General features: G+C 45.0%; 1 protein-coding gene across 1 annotated transcript in view; it reads left to right on the forward strand.

Annotated features, from left to right (window-relative positions):
- CNTN4 (contactin 4) overlaps nucleotides 1-17,982 on the forward strand; it is a 490,319-nt gene that overhangs the window by 192,531 nt on the left and 279,806 nt on the right. The window contains exon 3 of the mRNA XM_081276057.1: nucleotides 14,787-14,913. Within this exon, the coding sequence (XP_081132183.1) occupies nucleotides 14,787-14,913 (127 nt within the window). The remainder of the gene's footprint in view (nucleotides 1-14,786; nucleotides 14,914-17,982) is intronic.

The raw sequence follows: 17,982 nt of genomic DNA on the forward strand, positions 1-17,982 counted from the left end.
GGTTATGAATTTGGGGGGGTCAAGGGCAAACTATGAACTCAATGGTGAACCCCCCCAACCCCCCCCCCCCCCGCAATTCATGTGTTGAAATCCTAGCCTCAAGGTGATAGACACAGGAGGTGGGAAGTTCAGGACTGGGATTAGTTATAGAGGTGACAAGAGAATTACTGTATTCCTTCCACCATATGCAAACACAGCTAAAAGGTGCTGTCCACGAACCAGAAAGCAAGCCCTAATCAGACACCAAATCTGCCGACACCTGGATCTTGGACGATCCACCTTCCAGAATTGTAAGCAGTGAATTTCGGTTGTGTATAAGCTGCACGGTCCGTGGCGTTTTGTTATAGCAGCCAAAATAGACTGATACAATGTGCAATAATTAATTAAATGTGCAATACTCTCCCTGGATTCTCTATACCCTTTCTTGATACATTTGACTTCCTAACACTGATCACCTACCTCTCCACACTCTATATACTATACACAGAGTCTATGATGTGAGATCCTAGAGCACTGGGTTCCCTTACCTCTCTATTCTATCCTCAGTGCGGTGAGTGTCGTTGGGTGCATGGCGAACACTCCAAAATGCCCTCCAGAAGATGTTCATCCATTATCACATGTCACCTGCGTCTCAGGTGGTCCGTGGCTCCGGCCAGCAGTCGCTTTTGTTAAAATGGTAGACGAGGTCAGAGTCATCCCTCTGCCCTGAGGTGAGAGGTCTGTGGAAGAGGATTTTAGCGTAATTTGAGGGTGAAATGAAGAGGACAGGTGACAACTTCCTCAAAGGGACCAACAACTTAATGGGCATGCATTTTTAGCTCGTCTCAAGAAAGCCAAGGAAACGATTTTCTCCTTCTTTTGATAAAGCCTTATGAATTCAAGTCAAAGGCATTTTTCTGCTGCCATTTAATCCCTTCACGGAAAGAATTTTCTTTTTTGTGTTTGCCCAAATCAGTGTGCGGCGTGCCACTTTACCTTATGACAGAATGACATAGAAAAACGCAGAATGCCCCATAATTAGATGCTAATGTTGTGCTTGTCATTTTGAAAGGTTATGAATCCCCTCTTTTGTATGGTTTTCTATAGAGGATACCTCGGGACAAAATATCCATTTGGCACATCAGTATGCTGGTCCTTCCAAAAGAAAGCAACTTTGTAATTTGAAAGAATTAGCAGCAAGTGTAGCTTATGATGAATCACAGTTAACCATTTTGCTCTCCATTGAAAGGGAATTGGCTTTCATTTATTTCCTCCTGGACCCAAGCCTCAAGACATCAATATTGACAAAACAGACCATCTCCCTTCCTAAAGGATGATGTCATCCTTCTCCCCCGCTGCCCGAGACTGTTTCTTGGTGAAATTGGACCAATTCCACCAACATCTAAACAAGCCAAGGAAGAGAACTTAGGGTAATGTGGAAAACGTTCAATTAGTCATCAGAAAGGGAGGGTCCTGGTTAGAATTCCATCATGAAGCACCCGTGTCACTTTGTGTCCATCTCTGTAATCCTCCCCGCCACCACTACTTCAAAAGTTAGGTTCTATTAAAAATAAAAAAAATCTCAAGTCCCACGTCATGATACCAATTCTACTTGGTGTCTTGATCCATTTGTGCAGCTATAACAAAATACCAGAGACTGTCACTTATAAAGCAAAGAAATCGTTCTCATCCTTCTGGAGACTGGGAAGTCCAAAACCAAGGGGCGGGCAAATTTGGGGTCTGCTGAGGGTTGTTCTGTGTTTTTCTAGATGGCTCCTCAGTATTGCATCCTCCAAAGAGGATGGACATTTTGTACATCGTACTATATTGTGATCCTACTAAATACTAAGTTTGTATTTCTATACTTAATTATCACAGACTGGGCATTTTATAAAGCGTCTGGGGATTTTTTTTTTTTTTAAGCTCACTGTTTTGGAGGCTGGGAAGTCTAAGAACATGGTACCAGCATCTGATAGAGGTTTCTGTGCTGTATTCTAATATGATCCAGGGCTTCACTCTGTGAGAGCAAGCCAGCCTGCTAGCAAGCTCAGGGCTCTGTTCCTCTTCTTGCAAAACCCCTAATGCTTATCCTGAGGTCCCTACCCCCATGACCTCATTTAATCCTAATTACCACTCAAAGGTCTGGCCTCTAAATCACATTAGCACATTAACTTGGAGATTAAGTTTTCAACCCAGGAACTTTGGGGGCAACCCAGTGAATCCACAGCAAGCTCTGATCCTAGTAGCAACCAAGTTCCAGTTCATGGATGGCCACCTCTCCTAAGCCTGGCTGGTCTCCAGGCCTCTCTTTATCATCAAATGAGGAGGAGCATGCTTGGTGTTGCAAGACAGAATCCCGCAAGCATTTCTCCTAAGCACCAGGACTGGTCTGGTTAGGCACTCAGTAAATGATGTTCAGTTCAGAACAGAACTGAACTCTCTCCTCGGCTCCCCACCAGAGTTCCCTTTTGCACAAGGGCAAGTTCAAGTTCATTTGTCGTACACTAAACGTCCTTTTCCCCAAACCAAACATATCTCCACCTGTGTTGAGTGATTCTGAGTTGCTTTTATGCTTTTTTTAGCAGGACATTTGGGTCAGCCAAATGAATTTCGGTGCCAGAACAGAAGCTCAGTGTATGTTTCCTTAGTATCTTAACTAAAATGCCAATGTACTTCCAGGGACACCCCTCCCCAGAGCCTGTCACCTACAGTGACCTCATCTGCCATATTCTCTTTCCCATCTTCACCGCGGATGTTATGACAGCCCCCATCGTCCAGACAACAGTATACGAAATCATTAATGAAGCGCCACGGTGGAAAAATAAAAACGTACGAAATGCAGATGGGATAGATCATTCATGGTAGAGGTGTATTATCGGAGTTTTGCTCCAACAGCTCTCCGATCACCCCCTTCTCATCCTTCCCCGTATCTATATCGATGGATCCACTAGATGCCAAATTAAAAACCTGAAACTCTTCTTCAAGACAGACAGGAATGTGGCGCTCCGGCTGCCAAAGCGACAGGTGCAGAGGTTCATGAATATTAACGTGACGAGCTTTGGTGTGTGTCCCCGGGAAGCCCGGCCTGCAGCCATTCGGAGTGTGGGGGACTTGAATGTCAGGGGAAACTGTGGGAGACAGAGGGTGTCACCGAGGAGTTCAGGGCAGAAGCGCTTCACCCCAGAAGGGCTTGAAACAGATGGTCTCCAAGAAGCTGCGAAAGTTGGAGTGTGTGTTGAAAAGACAACCTCCCCGTTTTGGGCGTACTTTTGATGGGTTGAGAAGGAGGATGCCTTCACTCTGGGAGGCTTGGAGAAACGGTGGTTGGTTTCTCCAGGACACAGGGAAACCTGGACAGTCTCTTTTTTTGGGGGGTGGCGGGTTACCAGGGATTGAACTCAGGGACACTCGACCCCTGAGCCACATCCCCAGCCCTATTTTGTATTTTATTTAGAGACAGGGTCTCACTGAGTTGCTGAGCGCCTCACTTTTGCTAAGGCTGGCTTTGAACTCTCGATCCTCCTGCCTCAGCCTCCTAAGCTGCTTGGATGACAGCATGCACCATCACGCCCGTCTTGAAAACTGGAAAACTCTTGATAAGAGCTCAGAGAAGAACATGATAGCCTCAGAAGTAGAAGTAGGTCTTTGGGCATCATTTACACCTGGCACTGAATGGAAACATACATCCCCGTGAGCTTGTGTAATAGCAGCCACTTGGCTCGCTCAGGGCACAAGAGACAGGCACTTCTCACACTTGATTGAAGAACTTCACTAATGCTGTCTTGCCTCGGATACCAGTTCTGGCTGCCACCTGGTTCCGATGTTGTTGAGATGATCACACTCTGTCCTCCTCACATGGTGATTTAAGAGCCAGGTGTGGTGGCTCGGGCCTTGCATTGCCAGATACTTGGAAAGCTAAGGCAGGAGGAGAACTTCAGAAGTTTGAAGCAGGCCTAGGAAACAGGGCAAGGCCCTGTGCCCCTAAAAAGAAAACATAGGGTGGCTCATGATTGTGGATCCCCTGCCTCTAAATGCTGTGGGTGCCTGATTCAAATGCTTCTATCCGTACCTCATCCCCTAATCTAATCAGGCTTTTAGGGTAGAGGAATGGATTTCTCTATTCTTCATTTTAAACTGGTTCCCTATTTTGGGGGTACGAAGAATGCACAAGAGCATATTAAAAGCTTGGACACAGCTTTAGGTTGCAATCTTCTCACAAGCGTATGCATTTGAGCTTGAATCAGTCCCTAGACTGGGGTTAACATCCAATGCTATGTATTTTTTTTTCCAACATAAAAATAGCACCCTAGGGTCCTGGAGGGCATCAAAAAGACACATTTTTCTTTCTGGGATTTGCTGTATGTGTTCAGAAATATCAGGAGGGGCAGAGTTCCAGGGAGCAGACTGAAAGAGACCAGTTGACCCCACGGCCAGGCCTAGACATAAACAAAGGATCCACGGAGAAAAGCCCTTCTTGGCCTGCCGTAGAGCAGAAAACGAGTGCTATTGATGTGCATTCCCACACTCAAGTGCATTTGGAGACGGGTCAGAAGGAAACCGAGAGAAGAGAAGGAACATCGGAGACATGAGGAATCACCCACTGAAGGAACTGGGCGCTCCTTTCCCCACGTCAATCACAGCGGCAGCTGAGAGGAGCAACTCAGATTTGCTTCCATAAAAGCTCATCACCGTATGGCTCCCGTTTCTGGGGATCTGAAGGATGATGCGGGCCGGGGACAGCATTTCGTCCTAAACACAGATGTCATCAACACTCAGTCTGCACCCATCCTTGGGTTGTGCTTTTCCTGAGTTTTGATTTCACGGTCTTTTGAAGTTCTCGTTGGGCAAGTAGCTTGCTTCTACCAAGCGCCTCTCACGGTGTAGACCTGGCTCACGGGCTTGGGAGTTAATAGAACGAAGGAACCATGAATGAGCCAGATCCTAACAGAGGGTCTGAGAGCATCCAAACCCCTTCATTTGAGGGAATTGAGAGATTGGTTCACTCATGAAAGGAGACCATGGTCTTTCCTTAAGGGGGGAGCAGTATTGACTGAGGCCCAAGCTAGAGATGCCCATTACGTAGCCATGTGACTTAGGAAATGCCCATATAGCTAGGTGACTTAGGAAATGACATTGGTTCGTTATGACCCGATATCTCATTGAGGTTTTTCTTTAGGTAAAACCAGTCACTTCTGTACATTTGTGTGTCTGCCCTTTCTTTGTTCTTGTGAGTAAATAGCAATGCACCTCAAGATGCATCAGGGGAGCTACAGTGGTACACAGAGATTCCTTAGGGCAGTAAGTAGCCTTTGTGATGTTGTAGTAGCAGATACCTGCCCTGATATATTTGCCAAAGTCACGGAAGGTTGTTTTATCAGGTTTACGTGGCACTGTGACCAAACTGCCCAACAGGAGCGCATAAAGGAGGAAAAGTTTATTGGGGGGCTCATGGTTTCAGAGAGCTCAGTCCATGCATGGCTGACTCCGTGGCTCTGGGACCAAGGTGGGGCAGAACAACATGGCGGAAGGGCCCAGTGGAGGGAAGCAATCCAATTCATGGCAGGGTCAAGAAAGGGGGGGGGAAGAAAGGGGGGAAGGGGTCCCCGGGAACATGCACCCTTCTAGGGCATGCCCCCAGTGATCCACCTCCTGTAGCCATGCCCCACCCCCCTATAGTCACCAGTGTCTGTCCATTTAAATGAGGGGGGACTGATTAGGTTGTAGCACTCCTAATCTAATCATGTCACCTCTGAATATTTCTGCCCAAACCCAGGAGCTTATGGGGGAGACCTCACATCCACACCGTAGCGGAGACATGATATTAGTGAATCCTAACGGATTTCAGTTCATGATAATGCATCACTGTTGGCTCATCAGTTATAACAAATACACCATACTATCCCAAAATATTGGAACCAGCCTAAAGCATGAGCCCCCCAAACTCTGATCTGAAACTATTTGGTTCAGACATGTTTGAAAACTAAGAGTGTTTCTGGTTTTAGGAAAGACAGACAACCTATAAACCATGCCCAGGGTTAGGTAACATCCCCACCTGAGCCCGGGTCCGTACTCTGTGATCAAATGCTTCTCTCGTTCTACGGCCAAGTCTATGAATGTTCACGCCAAGACCATAAGTAGCCTTCCATCCCTCCCGATCAGTTTGGGCCTCCAAACGAGTTACAGAGGATTTGCCTTTGGTGAGAGTGACCCTTTCACGTCATACCTGGGGCTCCAAGTCAGAAATCACCTGACCGCTTCCTCTAGCCAGAGTCATGCATCCATGTTCCTGGAATGTGTCAAGGTTTGAGGTCAAGACCAGAGAGGGACCTGCAGCCAGGGGCCCTCCTCCTGCCGTGCCGAATTCTTCTCCAAGGGCAGCCCGTGTTTCCTCCCCTCCCACTCCCCGTGACCCCACACCATTTCTCTGATCTGGTGTTAAGCAGGATCCAGGGCCTCCTTAGGTCTGATGCTGCCTCTGTTCTCCTGGTTTTGTTAACCAGAGAATAAAGAGACTGACTGAGCCGCGTTCTCTTTGCTTTTGGATTTCCCTGCGTTTGGTGCCTTCAGACATGGGCCAAGCCGTTGGTGGACCTCTCTGCTCCTTGCTCTTGTGGAGCGGCTGAAAGAAGCAAGGTGGAAGTTCGGCCAAATGAAAGCGGCGCTTCATCCTTTAAGCAGACATCTCTGTCTCTTCTAATATGGGTTCTGCTTCTGCTCTGTTCCGTTGAACAACCCAACAGAAGGCGCATTCGGTAAAACCATCCAGGGTGAAGGGGCTCGGTTACCAGGTGGGACACGAGTGGGGGCCTTGGACATCCCTTGCTGTCTCCTTAATGCACACTGTTCACACTGCGTCATATTTGGAAATGGTCACTGTCATGTCTACCATCAGTGGCTCCGTTGTAAAGGAATTCTCACACCCTTACAGTATTTCATTTGTCTCTGCATTTCCTAATGGGCGCGCCCATACATATTGTGAGTCATTGAGATCCACAGAGAAGCTGCTTTCTGTACGTTTTTTTTTTTTCTTTTTTGGTTGAACTCAGGGGCACTTGACCACTGAGCCCCATCCCCAGCCCTATTTTGTATTTTATTTAGACACAGGGTCTCACTGCGTTGCTTAGCACCTCACTGTTGCTGAGGCTGGCTTTGAACTCGAGATCCTCTGGGATTACAGGTGCCCACCACTGCACCTGGCCCACAGAATTTTTCTTGTTTTAGCCCAAATTAATTCCCATGATCATTAGAAGGACCAGAGAAGTCCTATAACCCAGAGAGCCACGGGGGGCGGGGGGGGGGGACCCAGTGCTTGCCCCCCTTAGAACATCCAGGTGGCAGAATGAGTAATAATTCTTCCAACTGGGTCTCTTCCTTGATGGAAATGGTGATTGAGACCAAGTGAAATATGACCAGGACCCATCAAGGTAGCAAAGCAGAAGAATGCCCCCTTCCTTGTCCTTGATGGCTTTGTTCTGCGCTTCAATAAGGCTACGTGTCCCTACTGATTACCCCTGCACAGAGCATTTATTCTCCTGGTTCCCCGTGGGCTCTGCAGGACGCAGGGTAAAGGCACAGCGTGGCAGCCACCCTGGTTTGCAGCAGCATGCTGCCCGCCCCGCACAGTGCCCTCCAGATGTGACCCAGATACGCCCACGGCTAAGGCAAGAGGCCTTCCCCCCCACTGGTGTTCTCAGTGCTTAGTGAAGCCCCTGCATCCTCCATTAGGGTTCCTAGAATTTACTTTCCAATGGAGATTGTTGCTGTTTAAGTCTTACTTCCCAGGACCAGGTGTTTGATCAAACGGCCCACGTGACGCGGTAGGAAGATGGAGGGATCCATCACAGTCCTAGATTCTCCACGGCTTTGGCAGCTCTTTCTCGTACCTGTCATTAGGGGTAAGGACCTAAACGAGCCTCAGGTGCAGCACCTGGGATACTTGGCCGCATTTAAAAGTAGAAGGAAATCTGGGACTTTTAGTTTCCTAAGATGAAGTCAGAGGATTGCACAACTGTCCTTGGCCACCAGAGTTGAGCGATGCGACTGAGTTTGCAACGGATGGAGACCTTTCCGGCCGGAGAGGTGTGCACTGTCCCAAGGATCATGCTGCAAAGATGGGTCCTTTGACTCAAGGGGATTGCTGCAGAGAGATCCAGCACACAGAACAAAAATCTGCCGTGTTGCTTTTTTCTTCCTTAACCTCCTCCCTGGCTTGGGGCTGAAGGTTGTCCATGATCCATTCACAGATTTCAGTATGAGTCTTCAGACTTAAGGGTGCATCACCAAAACCAACACAAGTCCTGCTAAAATATGGTTTCGTAAGCCCGCTGATCAGAAAACTCAGTGAGTCTAGGAAGGGTTCCAAAGTCTGCTTTCAGCCAGCAACTTTGACTCAGGTAGTGTCAATACAGGAGGTTTCTCAACCAAACTTGGAGAAATAATTATTTTAGACATAGCTGCGCAGTTCTGTTGGCTTCTCTGTTTTTTAATTCAGTTGCTTTCCCTACAATGTTGGTCTTCAGAGCAGACCCACTTCCTGGTTTGACTCCATCTCTCTGATACCTTCGTTTCACAGATGCTCTGTCAAAAAGGAAAAAAAAAAGCAGAACTACATAGAGCATCTGTAGGTTGCTCCCAGCTCTACCATCCTAGAGCTTGGTGCTTTATGCAGAGTATCTGCTGATGACCTTTTGCTGGAATCCAGATTTTGCTCTATGCTTGTTGGTGGGACTTGCTAGTAGGGTCTCTGTGTTGCTTTCTTGAGTTAACCATTGACTGAGATTTGGTCTTATTTTTCCTCTGCTCAGCCCCAGAAATCCTCAGGCCAGCGCCATCCATTCCAGTTCCTTCACTTGGTTTAGCTTTGGGCAGTTTGAGTACCAAAGGGCTACATGTAGTTTCCTGGGAGAATTTGCTCAGGGATGTGCAGAAATGAGCCAGAGTAATTCAAAGAAAAAAAAATAGCGATCATTAGTATTCCCAAACTGCAAATAAAATATGTGGCAGAATGCATCTGGCCGCAGAATGGTGCTTTCTTACTATTTTCTTAGAGGGCTATTTTTTTTAAGGTAAAAAAGATAGAGAGAGAAGGAGAGGGAGAGGAGGGAGGGGGAGAGAGAGAGAGAGAGAGGAGAGAGAGAGAGAAAGAGAGAGAGAGAGAGAGAGAGAGAGAGGAGAAAGAGAGAAAGAGAGAGAGAGAGAGAGAGAGAGAGAGAGAGAGAGATCATTTTTGTTCCCATTATAGATAACACACTTTTAGCTTGTGACCTGGAAAAATATGATTAATATCTTTGAATCCAAAATTCTGCCACTCTCTGCATCTCTTTAGATAATCTAAAAATTGAGAGCAGCCCTGATATTACATTTTATGTCTGAGATGTTGGTTGAGAACTCAGGAAGAAGTTGGTTGATAAATACATTGATTTTTTTTTTTTTTTTGCCTTCCCTTAAAAAAAAAAAAACCCACTAGATTTTGAGAAAGAAAGGATCAAAGAGAAAAAGGAATTTGAGCATCTCTGGTCAAGAGCAGCATTTTCTAATAATTGTCAATAATGCATGATCCGAAGGGGGAAAGGGCTGGTGTCTAGGCCTTAGTAGCCTGACCTTTGACTTGCATCAGTCTCTGTTCCTGAAATCTCTGGTGTCTGCTGGAGACTTAAAGGTTTCCCCACCTAAAGGGATGCATAGAAAGAGGCATCCCTCCCCCGGATCTTCTTCCTTCTCTTTACAAAGATGGAGTGGAATCCAAAGTGGGTCCAGGAGAATCTATGGTGGAAGTGAGTTTCCCAACACCTTGGCCAAAGGTTGCCATTAAAGGCACAGCCCAGGTAATGACTCCCACATTGGTCTCTCCACTAAATCCATTGGTCCTCTTCACCATGACTTTTGGGAATTCCCAGAAGGTGGAAAATCATGGCCTCCCCCTTTGCTGGAGAGACCCTCAGTAACTACTTCATTCTCCTCACTTATCCAAGACATTTGAGATTCTGGGATGACTTCCCCCCTTTTGGGGGGAACTGAACAGTAAAAATATTAGTCCTACCATCCTGGCCCTTTAAAGAAGAAGATGCATTACTTGTGGACACAGGGTGCTGGTGAGATAGCAGGAATCCTGTGTGTATCAAGTGAAGATAAATGGTAACTCAAGGTCAGTGAACTTTCAAGGTCTGCTTGAGATGCTGCCCCTTGGGGAGCTGTTACATTAGCCTCTGAGACTCAACCATGAGCGCTCTTGGGATGTATTCAGTCCCAGGGGCTTGGCAAAGCCATTCATTTTCTTTGAATGGGTCTGTTTCGTAGTTTTCTGGGACGCTTCCCCTCTCAACTCTGAGTCCCGGTGACTTATCTAAATGTCATCAAGCATGGATTTATTTGTTGGTTGGGTTGACCTAACAGGAAAGATCCAGGACTGGTCCCAAATCCAGTGTTGGCTAACCCTCTGTGCTTGGAAAATGGAGAGCTAGGAGGGCCTGTGTTTTGAGTTCTCAGACTGCAGGGTGCTAGGTTGAATGGTAGATTCATGAAGGTCAGATTCTTCTGGTGCAGCCAGTCTGTCTGGGGGTCTCATAAAACAAACATGACATGCATATAATGCAGCTGATTTACAGTCTAACTTAAGAGCCATATTGGATTATTAAATCTTCTGTCATTTGCTGAAAATGTTCTTTTACCTCTTTGGATTGAAAAAAAAAAAAATCACAGTCATTCTTCTGGTTACACAGAACCTAACTGTGATAAAGTTACCGGTAAATTTCATCTTCTGAGTCATGCAACTGGCAAATACACAGTTTTTAAAATTAATTAATTTATTCTAATGAGGTATGCGTGACCGCCGAATGCATTTTGATTCATTGTACACGATGGCAGCACAAATTTACATTTCACAGGTTGCACGTGATGTGGTGTCGCACCCTACGTGCCGTCCTACGTGTACCTAGGGTGATGATGTCCATCTCATTCCACCATCTTTCCTGCTGCAATGAACTCTCCCCACCCTCCATCCCTTTTGCCCAAAGTTCCTCCATTTTCCCCATGCCTCCCCTCTCCCCATTATGGATCAGCATCCACTTATCAGAGAGAATATTTGGCCTTTTTTGTTTTTGTTTTTGTTTCTTGAGATTGGCTTACTTCGCTTAGCATGATAGTCTCCAGCTCTATCCATTCACCCACAAATGCCATACACAGGTTTTTGATGTACCTTCAAGACAGCTGAATGTCACCAGGTATCTAGGACACTTAGATGATGCAAACTCAGCAGTACCTCTGAAGAACATCTCTTGGGACTCTTGGTTTTACTGAGCTAGGTGCCTTAAGGTTTTGGTGAAATGAAGAGACTTTTCTTTGTTCTTCTAAAAATATCTGGCAACCCTGGTCTAAAGATTTAAAAACAAGGATAATCTGTTTTCTACACCTGGATTGTCTATGCTTTGTAAAATCTCTTTCTCCATCTTTGTGAAACCAAATAGCTCATACATAAAAGGCTGTGGATCTCCTTAGATGAGAAAAGAATAATAATTAAAAAAAAAACCTGAAATTCTGTTCCTTTTATGGTCATGTTAATTTCCAGGCAGGGAGCTTGGTTAACCAAGAGAAAATAAAAACTTTAGATGAGATGTGTTATTTATAGCGGATGCAAAGCGTCCTTATTATCAATCCTTGTTACAAAATACATGGGGAAAAAAATGTCCTTTTTGTTATTTAAATATGGCGTGACTACATTGAGAAATGGAACAGATGTGAGCCCGAAGCCCCTCAGCTGCATCCTGGGTAATCATTATTATGTTTTATTCTTATTTGGAATTACTAGTAATAGACTGTATATTTCTGCATGAAAATTCAAATCAGGGAGCACCGATGAATTGAGATGATTGATATTATATATATATACACACACATAATTTTGGAATTGGGGACAACAATGGAAATATTTCTCTGCTGGAGAAAACCCACCAAACTTGGTGCTCTGTTAGTGATCTGATGATGAACATTTTTCATGGAACTCGAGGTGCCAAAAACGTACTCGATTCTTCACAGTTGGAATAAGTTAACCTTGGGCCAGCGATCTAAATTTGTTTTGAAAATATCCAAGTCGTTGTTGAAAATCTGAATATGTAAATATATGGATTCTGAAATATCTGGCTTCAAACCATAAGAATTTTTTTAATGCATGTGTTTTTTTTAAATACTTAGTTGTAGATGAACACAATACCTTTATTTTATTTATTTATATGGTCCTGAGGATAGAACCTAATGCCCCATGCATGTGAGGAACCCAATGCCCCATGCATGTGAGGCAAGTGCTCTACCAACTGAACCACAACCCTAGCCCTAAGGTGCATTTTTTATGCATTTACTGTGTGCTTTAGTCTTTTTTCTTTTTATTTCTTTTTTTTTTTTTTTGATAAATTTGATTTTCTTCCAGTCTTTCACTGTTTTGAAATTTTGTACATGGAGTCCACAGAAAAGACCCAGGTGGTAATATAATTCATGACATCCTCGAAAACAAATGTCACATGCATGCACATTGCAAATGTAGGAATGTTGCTTTCCCATTTGTAACTGGTGTATCATTATTTTAAAGATAAGCCAGAAAATAAGCCAGGCATGGTGGCTCATGCCGGTAATCCCAACAACTCAGGAGGCTGAGGCAGGAGGATCACAAGTTTGAGGCCAGCCTCAGCAACTTAGTGAGATCCTGTTTCAAAATTTAAAAAATAAAATAACAGGTCTGGGGATGTGGATCAACAAAAGCTGGTTTTTTCAGAAAATCAGAGGCAATTCACACCCTTCACGATAATCATGTGCAAATAGAGTACCGTCCATCAGCTGTGTGGTCATAACCCACATCGCTTTCTAAGCCCCTGGTTCCTCTCTCTCAGAACCTATCAGGTTGTGCCTGGCTCAGCTAATTGAAGGAATTAAAAAGTGGGGGAAAAGTGACTTTCCAATAGAACAAATCCTCACTGACTGTCTTCTATGTATAAACTGCTCAACTTGGTGCCAGAGGAGATTAAAAAAAATAAAAATGGGTACAATCGAGTAAAGCTCTCAAGCAGTTAAAATCCAAAGAAGAGAAAAGAAAGGTTCAAATACACTTGACAAAGAGGCATCCACGGGAAGATACAATCTGAAACTGTCACAGGCAGGAGTGGTCAGTTGTGTCCTGAGCAACGTGTACATGGGGATACTCGGGAAGGATGTGCGTTAGGGCTGCTACACAAAGTGTGGCTCGTGAATCATTCCTGCCTTTGAACTTTGCTGCTATTCTGCCATTCTAATAAGTTTCGTGCATCTAGTTTCTCTTGAGAGACAGCATTTAGAAATGCACAGCAATATCCCACTGATGCATCGTCTGAGGACATCCACAGTGGATTCCAATCATCAGACCTGTCATGGCCCAGTTTGGGTGTTGGCGAGTCCCATGCCGTGCTAGCCATGGGATACCCACACAAGGTGGTTCTTAATGGGTTGAGAAAACTAGGAGACCGGCCCTTCACTTGGGATCATTTGAGGATCAGGACTGAATGATTCTCAAAGCTATTTTTAGGAATATGGGAAATGAGGCTCAGGACACCCAATCTGGAAGCAACAATATATCAGTGGTGTCATGGCCCAGAGGGATCATTCCCCAAGTCTGAGCCCCGACAGAGCACAGCAGGGCTTTTACTTTATACATCAGCAAGTTTGGGGTCCATCAAAGCAAGAGCGTTGGTGCAATTCTATGCAGGGAGCATTCTACATCCCTTATATGGGTATGAACTTGTCCACAGTCTGGGGACTCTGAGCTCATGCAGCTTAGGGACTTGTACTACATTAAGCGCAAAGGGGGATTGTCTGTCCACATAGCTTTGTTTCCTGCTTCTGCTACTGTATCTTCTACAGGTCCCTGTGAGCTGCTGCAAGCCTCTATGGTTACATGTCAGTAAGCAGAGCTGCTGTGTATCAGTGTGCAAAACTACAGCCTGTCAGCTCAACTGCTTAGAGTTCCTAGAGTTGTATTTTGCTGTACACACACACCCATGCAGGCGCACACACACATGCACGCGTACACACACGCACGCACACACACACGCCTATGTATCTGTGCATATCTGTTTGCAATTTAGAGCCATTTCTCATTATCAACATATTTTAAAATTCGCCAGCTTTTTTTTTTCCAATCCCATTCTTTCATGACACAGCTGGAAAATGTTAACACTGTGACATTAGCCCGTCTTCCAAAATCGCCAGTATCAGAAAAGGGACCTTGGAGGCACAAAACAGGAACAGAGTCCAAGGGGGCAACAGCTAGAGGGAAGAGTGAGCAGAAGGGGACATGGGTGGGGGTGGGGCAGGCACTCTGGCTGGAAACTGTGAATTTAAAAAGTGATCATCGGAGCCCAGCGGCCTGGGCGTGTAATCTCAGCGACTCTGGAGGCTGAAACAGGAGGTCTGTTGGTTTGAGGCCAAGCCTCTGCAATTCAGAGAGGCCTTTAGCACGTTAGTGAGATCCTATGTCAAAATAGAAAATAAAAAGGAGTGGGGATGGGGTTGGGACTCAGTGGTAGAGTGCCCCTGGGTTCAGTTCCCAGTACCAAAAAGAAAAAGGTGGGGATATGAGTGATCAGTGGAATAGCAGCGTCCCTTCTGCTTTAACAGGATGCACCCTGGCTTAGTCTTTCAGGGGGCACTCTTACCCAGGGGGGAGCTGAGTCTGCCGACCCCCACTATTATTGCTCTGCATATTTTACATTCGTGGTGGTGCTGTGGCCTGTGGCTGCACCTGTAGGGAAGAGGTCGCTCATTTCACACATGTCCTCTGTTTGTTTCAGATGACTACGCGCTGCACGGCCCCGTGTTCCTTCAAGAGCCAAGCCCCGTCATGTTCCCTCTGGATTCTGAGGAGAAAAAAGTGAAGCTCACTTGTGAAGTGAAAGGGAATCCCAAACCCCACATCAGGTGTGTTGACCTCAAACCGCGCGACTCCGTGCACAGAGCTCAGGGGTCCTCAGCAAAAGGCATCTATAGAACTCTTAGGAAGGCACGGCTGGGTAGCCAGAAGAGTCTGCGGTGGCTGTTCATGAAAGGTTAAGTGAGCCAGGCGCGGTGGCACACGCCTGTCATCCCAGCCTCTCAGGAGGCTGAGGCAGGAGGATCGCAAGTTCAAAGCCAGCCTCAGCAAAAGCAAGGTGCTCAGCAACTCAGTGAGACCCTGTCTCTAAATAAAATGCAAAATAGGGCTGGGGATGTGGCGCAGTGGTTGAGTGCCCCTTGAGTTTAATCTCTAGTAAAAAAAAAAAAAAAATTAAGTTACCAATTGGTATTTGGTAGTAGTAGGAATTAAATATTTGGATTAACCCTTTTTGGGGAAACCTTAACAATTTCTAATACCATATTTTTAACTAATATATATATATATATATATACCGTTTTAAAATGTATTGGTAAGCTGGCAAGGAAATAGCAGATACCTAACAACCTAAACATAAATGGGTTTGGAAACCAGCAAAATGATGTTTAGTGTCCTGGACCAACGACACAGGCAGAGATTTGGATTTTGCAGCCTTTGTAGAGACAGAGCCAAGACCCATCTCGCAGGAGAGCCTAACATGAAAACAATTCCCAGAATAAACCAGATCCCCCAGGGCGACAGCCTTAGAGCAGATGTAAACCAGAAATCAGCCTCCCTTCCCAAGGGACAGGAAGACACAGGTCATTGCTAACTGCACACCCGGAGGGCGAATGGCCTTCGTAGCAAATGAGATGTAGGGCAAACGAGAATCCGTGAGCAGCCAGACAGGTCTGAAGAAATCAGGCAAATGTATCTAAAAGTGACCAACGGAAATTAAATATCAGAGAGAGACAGACAAGAGTCTCATCAGAGCGTCAGAGAGCAAAACCAGAAAGAATGAGGCAGAGACAACATTTAAAGAGAAGCCCCGAATTCCCCAGCATTCATGAAAACTCACGAGCCACCAATATCGAAGCCCAGTGGATTTCAATCCTCATGTAGAAAGCGAGACCACAGAAATCCAAGTCAGAGAGATGGTCGTCCCAAGGAGCCCGAGATGTAACACAGGCCGTCTTCAAAGAGATAAAGCCTCAGCTGTAATTCACTTTTCAGTAGCAACCAAAGAGAGGAGAAGAGCGGACCGTTCCCTGTTTAGCTGTCAGACTTATACCGACAGCAAGCAAGGAGAACAAAGAACGGCTGTAATCAAGACGACAATTACAAGTGCTAGGGACAATGCAGAGAAAAGGGATTGCTGGTGGGAATGGACAGCCATTGGGAATAATTGGATAGAAGTTCCTCAATAAAACTAAAAAACAGACCTACCATATGATCCACTATCCAACTTGGTATCCAGCCAAAGAGATACGTGGACCTCCCCCACCCCTTAACTGTTGTAATACTCAAAATAGCCAAGATGTGGAATCAACTGGGATGTCCATCAACAGAGAAAAAGACAAAGAAAGTATGATCTGTACCAAATGGAATATTACTTGGCCATAAAAAGAATGAAATTGACATTTGTAGCACCGGTGGATAGAACTGGAGGATGTTATGTTAAGGGAAATAAATCAGGCACAAAAAGACAAATACTGCATGCATGCTCTTACGTGTATGTGGAAGCTAAAAACTTGATCTCTTGGCCATAGAGAGTAGAAGAGAGTTAGCAGAGTTGGGAAGGGAAAAGGCGAGGGAGATAAGGAGAGTTTGGATAACAAGTCCCAAAATACAGTTAGGTAGGAAGAATGAGTTCTAGCTCTCCAGCACCATGGGGGGATTATAGTTTGCAATGATTTATTGTCTTTCTCAAAGAAGAGTGGAGTTAGAAGTTTCTCAACACCAAGTGGTGCCTACCCTTGATCATTGCACCTTGTGTAGACATGTCAAGTCGTCACACTGTGCTCCATAAACAGGCAGGACTTTTATGTGTCACTTGGAAATTAATAAAAAAAAGAGAGAGAGAAAGAGAGAACAAAATGAAAATACCTTTAGGCAGACCGAAACCAAAGTTTGATTCCAGCCTATTGGTACTAAAGGAAATTCTAAAAGATACACCTGAAGCGGAATAAGAAATGATCCCAAGGAAAAAAGCCTGAGATCCAAGAACAACTGATAAGCAAGTCAAGGAGCAAGTGTTAGTTCTTCCACATATGGGTTGATTGCACTAAATAAGAAAAATGCTAAAAAAAAATAATACTGCCTGGTGAAGATAAGAAAGAGGAAAAGTTACAATTCAGGCCAATTTAGAAAAAAACTGAAAAAAGAGACGCTGGACAATGGATGGACCATATGGTTAAATAAATAAAATAAAAGCAAATGCTTATTTTACAGCAAACGCCAAAAACCCGTTCCAGATGGATACAAGACCTCAATGGGACATTTAGAACCATTGGAAATGAAAATAGGCATGCATATGTATGACTTCAGGGTGGGGGGAAGAGAAAGTATAAATCATCAAATATTTAACTTTTTTAATATTGGGAACTTCCATTCAACAGAATATACGGAGATTCGCAAAATCACAAGCTTCAGATTGGGGAAGAAATTTTTTGATGTATTTGTCATCAGTGAAGGATCGGGATCCAGAATATTTTAAAAATTCCCTTAAATCAAAATGTAAAAAAGAGAAGTGGAATTATTAGTAAAACATTCGAGTGGGTCCTTCTAAGGAAACGGAGACCAGAAATCCAGTAAACATGAAAAGGTTGATCCATCTCCTTAGGAAACGAATATGCAATTTAACGTAAATTGACATACTCTTCCCCCAAGTCACAGACTGATGGAAATTTAAAAGATTGGCCATGTGCTGGTGGGATGTGGAGCAAAGAAAACCCCTGAACCCACCTAGTGGGAGTGTGAATTGGAAAAGCTCTTGGTTTGGGGGGGATGGTGTTAGCTCGTGACACCAGGGTCCCTCCTGCTCTCTGATGCAGGATGTGTAAGTTCATAACACATCAGGAAATAGCCAGCCTGGTGGGTTCACACAAGATCACCTCATGCACGTGATCCATGGGTGG

This window comes from Spermophilus citellus (assembly GCF_964194105.1).
Source record: "Spermophilus citellus genome assembly, chromosome: 19".
NCBI classification, from domain to species: Eukaryota; Metazoa; Chordata; class Mammalia; order Rodentia; family Sciuridae; genus Spermophilus; species Spermophilus citellus.